Here is a 6,894-nt window from a genome sequence, read left to right on the forward strand (position 1 = left end):
TTGGCATGCGGCCGCCTCAGCGGCCGCATGTCATCAGAAATGGCACTGACACGCGTGTCAGAGGTTCTCCATCACTGCAGAGCATGCACAACCTCTTAGTTACCTGTGAGTGAGAGTCAACAAATTGCATTATTTTGTATCCCATAGTGTCATGTAGTCTATCTTTTAACCCAGAGCTTCTCAAACATGTCTTTCAACTGTGGTGAGATTCTGTCCTGCCAATTTTGCATTATCAGGATAAGTGAGAGAAAATTAAGCTTATTTGTGGGACTTGGGATAATTTGTGTCTTCTGCAAGGCCACTTTTTCTTAAATAAAAGAAATAGTTTGCATTTACAAGATGATGTTAAAACTCCATTAGTTTATCATGGGGCCCTATTCTTTGGACTTGTTTGGGTATGGATGTTGTGGTCCACGCCAGTTGGGAAAATGGGAAGAGGCCCGGCTGGTATTGCTCAGTGGGTTGAGCATCTTCCCATGGACCAGGAGGTCCCGGGTTTGATTCCCGGTCAGGGCACATGCCTGGGTTGTGGACTTGATCCCCAGAAGGGAGCATGCAGGAGGCAACTGATTCATGTATCGCTCTCATCGATGTTTCTCTCTCTCTCCCTCTCCTTTCCTCTCTATCTAAAAATTAATTTAAGAAAACATATTTTAAAAAATTGGAAGAGGAGAGGGGCAAAGAGCCTGAGTGGTCCAGTGGAGTCAGGTGGGCTTGATACTCGCAGAAGATTTATGAACTAGAAAAACAAGTGTTGCCTGGGCAGCCATTTTTGAAATGATGCACACAATTGTGATTTTCACCTTTTCCAGATAATTCCCTCAGCATTTTGGCCAAGCATAATGGATTCAACCGCCAGAAGCAAGAAGTCTATCTTCTGCCAATCGTCATCAGTGACAGCGGGAACCCTCCTCTGAGCAGCACCAGCACGCTGACCATCCGGGTCTGTGGCTGCAGCAGTGATGGTGTTGTCCAGTCCTGCAATGTGGAAGCTTACGTCCTTCCGATTGGACTCAGTATGGGCGCCCTAATTGCCATATTAGCTTGCATCATTTTGCTGCTAGGTATGTATTTCCTTCATAGCCCCATGGTTCCCATTTTTCTGGTTTATCAATGACTGTACATAAGGACAGCAAACCCTGACCAAGCCAGGCATCCAGCATGCTTTTGGAAAGAGGAAGTCTTTTGGACTTCTCCTGGCTCTGAGATCACTAAGAGGAGGTGAGGAGAAAAAGGGTTGTGATGGTAAATGTCTGACCCTAGTCGGTTGGCCCTGTCCAGGCATGTGGGAGGCAACCAATTGATGTGTCTCTCTCACATTGATGTTTCTCTCTCTGTCTCTCTCTGTCCCTTCTACTCTCTCCAAAAATCAATGGTAAAAAAAAAAAAAAAAATAGTAAATGTCCAATTGGAGATGACTATTTGGTGCCTTTTTCAGTGCCATCACCAGTGAAAATATATAGACTAAGCTGAATGGTGGGGGAAGTGGGAATGGGCCTTATGTGGTTATAAAAGCATCTATACTAATAAAAGGGTAATATGCTAATTAGACCAGGTTGACCAGACATCTTCTGGACATCCTACTTCCTTTCAGACAAAGCCACAGTTGGCGGGGGCTGGGCAGAGGCGGTTAGGGGATATCAGGCTGGTAGGGGAGCAAGCAGTTAGGGGCAAGATCAGGCCAGCAGGGGAGGGCAGTTGGGGGCAATCAGGCAGGCAGGCGAGTGGTTAGGAGACAGCAGTCCCGGATTGTGAGAGGGATGTCCGACTGTGGTATCGGGCCTAAACCAGCAGTCAGACATCCCCCGAGGGGTCCCAAATTGGAGAGGGTGCAGGCCAGGCTGAGGGACACCCCCCCCCCACCCCGTGCATGAATTTCGTGCACCGGGCCTCTAGTCTATTATAAAGAAGACCTCCAGATCTAATGCACACCCATTTGCTGCAACAAATATGTGTCCAAAACACTCTTTTATCCAAACAGTTTATAGATTGGGTTGCTGAGTCCATCTGATCACACAGTTTGGTGAGATAAAAAGAAAAAAAATAAGCAAACAAAAAAGTAGAATATATATTTTTTTCTTCACAATTGCATTGTCTTCCTGAGATGTTTTTCTTGATATTAAAATTAAACAGTATTCTCTCAAAATTGAGAGCTCATCCTTCATAAAGGTGTTTTGCTTAATTCTCACGGCAATGTTATCAAAGCAATAGGCTCATAAGTTTTAGAATAATGACCCTCTCTCTGAACCTACAAGGTGTGTGTTGCTCATAAGACTATATTCGAGTTGGCTAACTGTAATTTCATGAGTTTGTGTGTTTTTTTTTCTACAGTCATCGTGGTGCTGTTTGTCACTCTACGGCGACATAAAAATGAGCCATTAATTATCAAAGACGATGAAGATGTACGAGAAAACATCATTCGCTACGACGACGAAGGAGGCGGGGAGGAAGACACGGAGGCCTTTGACATCGCAACTTTACAAAACCCGGATGGAATTAATGGATTTTTACCCCGTAAGGATATTAAACCAGATTTGCAGTTTATGCCAAGGCAAGGGCTGGCTCCAGTTCCCAATGGTGTTGACGTGGATGAATTTATAAATGTGCGGCTCCACGAGGCAGATAACGACCCCACGGCCCCGCCCTATGACTCCATTCAGATCTATGGCTATGAAGGCCGGGGGTCAGTGGCGGGCTCCCTCAGCTCCTTGGAGTCCACCACCTCAGACTCAGACCAGAATTTTGACTACCTCAGTGACTGGGGTCCCTGCTTTAAGAGACTGGGTGAACTGTACTCTGTTGGTGAAAGTGACAAAGAAACTTGACAGTGGATGATCCATAAACCCACGGAACTGAGCATTCTGTAATATGCTAGGGCCACTCCCCTTAGATACAGCCAATGTGGCTATTTGTTTTAGAGGCAAGTGTAGCACCAATCATCTATAAACTCAACTACATTTTAATGTTGAACCAAAAAAAATGGATAATAAAAAGTATATGTTAGGAGGTGATAAATCTTGTGGAGTGTGAATTAAACTATGTGGAGTGTCTAGAAGTCGTTGGATAGTTGCTATGTACGTGACCACCACAGACAAAGATTGGGATCCTGGCTCATGCTTAGGGAAAAAACGTAGTTTTAAGTGAGGAAAAAAAATCAAAATTAAAAGGTGCTTTCTTAGACAAAATGGACCTGCAAGGAATTTGCTGCTGAGATGTGTCTTCTGCAAGGATTTTTATAAATGCGAATGGTTTTTTCCCCCTTTACCAATAAGGATCCCGCCACACACGATAAAGCAATACTCGGTCGGCTGTACATTCTGACTTTTGGGAGTTTGGGAAGGCCTCCTAAGATTACATGGTACAGTGACCACACATTGTACATAATTGTTGGCCCCACTCATCAGAGACTGAATAGCATCTTTAAATATTGTGTCGAGCCTTAAAATATTCACATGTTCCTAATCCATTCCAAGGTGGGGTTTGCCAACGCAGTGGTGGGAGGGGAGAAATCCCACGGAACAGGCTTGCTTTTAAGAAGCAGGATTACTCCTTCCCTCCACTTCATCTTGTTCCACAAGGACACAGAGATAGACTATGTCACGCAATGGACGACGTAAGAGACAGATGGTTTTATTTGTTTAATCCTCAAAATAAATATTTTATTGTTGTCCATTAATGCGTTTATTTATTAAGGTTGGTAATCTATAGATGAAGGGACTATATGGAGAAAAAAAAGATAAATTATATCCATTAATAATCCTTTAGATTGTTTTATATAAATATATATATATATATATATACACAATGAATGTTTAATACATGTACATTTTGATGAGATGAGTATGGCAGGCAATATTCTGACCAGGGAGCGAATAGTCTCTTTAGTGTAGAAAGTGTTATTGTGACTGGTGATGGCAGGAACAGCATTTTCCCAGAGAAACTTTTGGACTGTTTTCTATTTTGTTCATACTCCTAGTATTTGGTGTTTTTACTACAAGCACAAACATCTGAAAGTATATCGATCCGTGTGAATATTTAAACTCTAGACTTTTAGATACCTACATAACGCCCTGCCCAAGAGACATGCTTCAAGTCGCCCCACAATGTTTTAGAGCAGGAACTGATTTGTACATAATTTTACTGCTTCTGTTTTCAGCACTTCTCTCCCCGATCCTCATGGTGAGACACAGAACATCTTAGAGTCCAAAAGAGAACAGCCCTAGCAGATGTGAGCATATTAAATTTGTAATACCAACCTGACGTTTAGGAGTAGAGAAATGTATGATAAAACCGAACTACTACGACATGCAGATCATTTTAATTTTCTACTTTGCTTTAATGCAATATTGTTTATTTACTCCATGTATTGTATTCAGAGAAACTCCTGTATTGTTTCCTACTTTGTGAAATATATTTTTATAAATACCTTTGTTGTCTTCACTTTTCTTTTCCCCAATCAGATGAAGACCTACTACGAGAGTCTAACTAGAGTTCTAGAACATTCAACTAAATTATTGCAAGAATCACCTTTATTTGTAAGAGCTTTTATATAAAGAACCAAGGATGTGAAATGGCTTGATCACACCATCTCAGGCACTGGCTTGGGCTGCCTGAAAAGAACATGACTTGGGCTAGAAAACTGAAGGTACCAATTTTTGGAGGCTACTTCTACTATGATAGAAACAAAATATTTAAATATTATACTTAGAATTGACAACTCTCCAGTGACTTACCTGAGGCCTTTCTGAGTTTCTGTTGCCTGAGAATCATCCATAGTTTGTCCTTTATGTGTATCATGATAGCTGCTGAATGTGTTTTTGGAGGTCAAAATGATTTCAAAATACACTAGGATTTGGAACAGTGTCTGAAGCAAATATTTGGTGAGTGTGAATTATTAATAGTAATATTAGTAATAATATTCACTAATAATATTCTGACTACCTTATACATTCTAAACCAAGGTGAGATGATTACTTTATCTCTTCCATACTAGACTCATTTCTAGCATATTTCTCAGTGAAGTGCCATAAAGCACAGATTTGTAAACGTGTTTAACAAAAATCATGCTAATTTTAGGGATATAAAATCCATACCTCCAATCTTAGAAATCAATAGGATAATCACCATATGGTGGTTTCCGTGAGCAGGAGATAATGTCTGGTATACCAGTTGCCCAAAGCTTACCTCAAAATTCACTTTGCCCATAGAGACAGCATGAAAGTATGGATCTCTTGCTGATTTTTTTTGTTGTTGCTAGCACGTTGTGCTTAAAAACCCATTTAAGTTGTTATAATATGGAATCAAGTATGTTTATTACTAGGACTGGACTATATTTTTAGTGTACTCTGAATTTAAATAAAGGTCCAAGGAACACACATGCATTCTCTCTCTCTCTCTCTCTCTCTCTCTCTCTCTCTCTCTCTCTCTCTCTCTCACACACACACACACACACACACATACACACACACACACACACACACCTAGACTTAACTACTTTTTACTTTAGCAATAGACTTGCCAGGATTCTTTAACCAAGAGAGGGCATGAGGGTTCCCAAACTTTTAGAATTTGAGAACCCCATGCTCAACTCTTTAAATAATACATAATTTTAACTTTACCAAAGTGACTGTTTTTGTCTCTGTGCACTGTTTTCTGTTGCATAGGCATTTTAATGTGTCTATAGGTCCTAACCACTAGTCCTTTCCCATTCTTCTACCAAATTGAGAAGAACCATTGTGTTGGTGCCAAGTGAGACAAAATCATCTCCCTCTACCTATCTCACAATTCAAGGCACCTATGTGGGGAGATGATGCATCCCTGGGTGATTGGACATCACATGGATCAATTCAGTCTCGACCCTGTCCACTAATTGATCAAATCAAATTACAAAAATGTCTTTTAAACACCCATATATGTACAGTCTAGAGTATTAAGGGCCCATTCTTTACAATAATCTTGGATGAGTATAGTTATTTTAAGATTAAAAATAATTTATAATCAGATGGTTAAACGATGCTAGAAATTAAATTCAAGTGTTAACCTTGCTACACAAAATTGTGATTTCTAGATTATGAACAATGAAAATGTTCTGAGAGAAAAATGTGTGGGTAAGTGTTTGTGTGTATACAAAATAAAAGAAAACTTAGATTCACTGGCATCACCAGTGAAAGGAGAATGCTTAGAAAGAGCCAAATGTGTCTTTGGGAGAGTTTGTTTAATCAGATGCTTAAAATAAGACAGGTCTCTGCATGAGACCCAGAAATCTCCTAGGAGCAGCCAGATTTCACACTGAGTCTCAATGGAGTTCTGGGCTGGGCTGCATTTTGGAGAAGGAAATGCGGGTGCTGAGAGCTAAGTAGCCAATTACTCTTTATAGCCACATAAGGACTGGAGGCAAGTGGGCCCTTCCAACAAGTTGTATTATGCGATCACGGGCTTTGCAGGGGATCTCACGAATGTATAACCTTCTGATTGCCTTTTTGATTGAAAGTTCCATCTGAGATCAGGGCAGTGCAAGCAGTAATAAGATTTCAAAAATTCCCATCACTGGCACTGTAGGAAAGGCTGAGCATGACTGAAATCCCATTATTGTCAGTCAGAAAGATAAGGTAACAGTGGGCATCGCTATAAAAGCTATATAAATGCACAATTTAAACAGGAATATCAACATTGAATATATGTGTGTGTGTATGTACACATACACACACACACACACACACACACACACACATCTCATTATATATACACATATACCCAATTAAGTTACCAGGGATTAATTTGTAATTTTTTGTGTGTCACAATCTCATACACTACCCAAAAACTGGAATGGTGGCTTTTTGTTTTTCTGACTGTAACCTTGAATTTGAAAGCCATTGGATTGAGGGTAAAGGGTTT

General features: G+C 40.5%; 1 protein-coding gene across 1 annotated transcript in view; it reads left to right on the forward strand.

The window, feature by feature from the left end:
* CDH8 (cadherin 8) overlaps positions 1-2,825 on the forward strand; it is a gene marked incomplete at both ends in the record, with an annotated part of 304,951 nt that extends 302,126 nt beyond the window's left edge. Inside the window, 2 exons of the mRNA XM_079759845.1 lie at positions 813-1,064; positions 2,332-2,825. Of these exons, the coding sequence (XP_079615971.1) occupies positions 813-1,064; positions 2,332-2,825 (746 nt within the window). The remainder of the gene's footprint in view (positions 1-812; positions 1,065-2,331) is intronic.
* Positions 2,826-6,894: the final 4,069 nt, after the last annotated feature.

This window comes from Cnephaeus nilssonii (assembly GCF_951640355.1).
Source record: "Cnephaeus nilssonii genome assembly, chromosome: 20".
Classification (NCBI taxonomy): Eukaryota; Metazoa; Chordata; class Mammalia; order Chiroptera; family Vespertilionidae; genus Cnephaeus; species Cnephaeus nilssonii.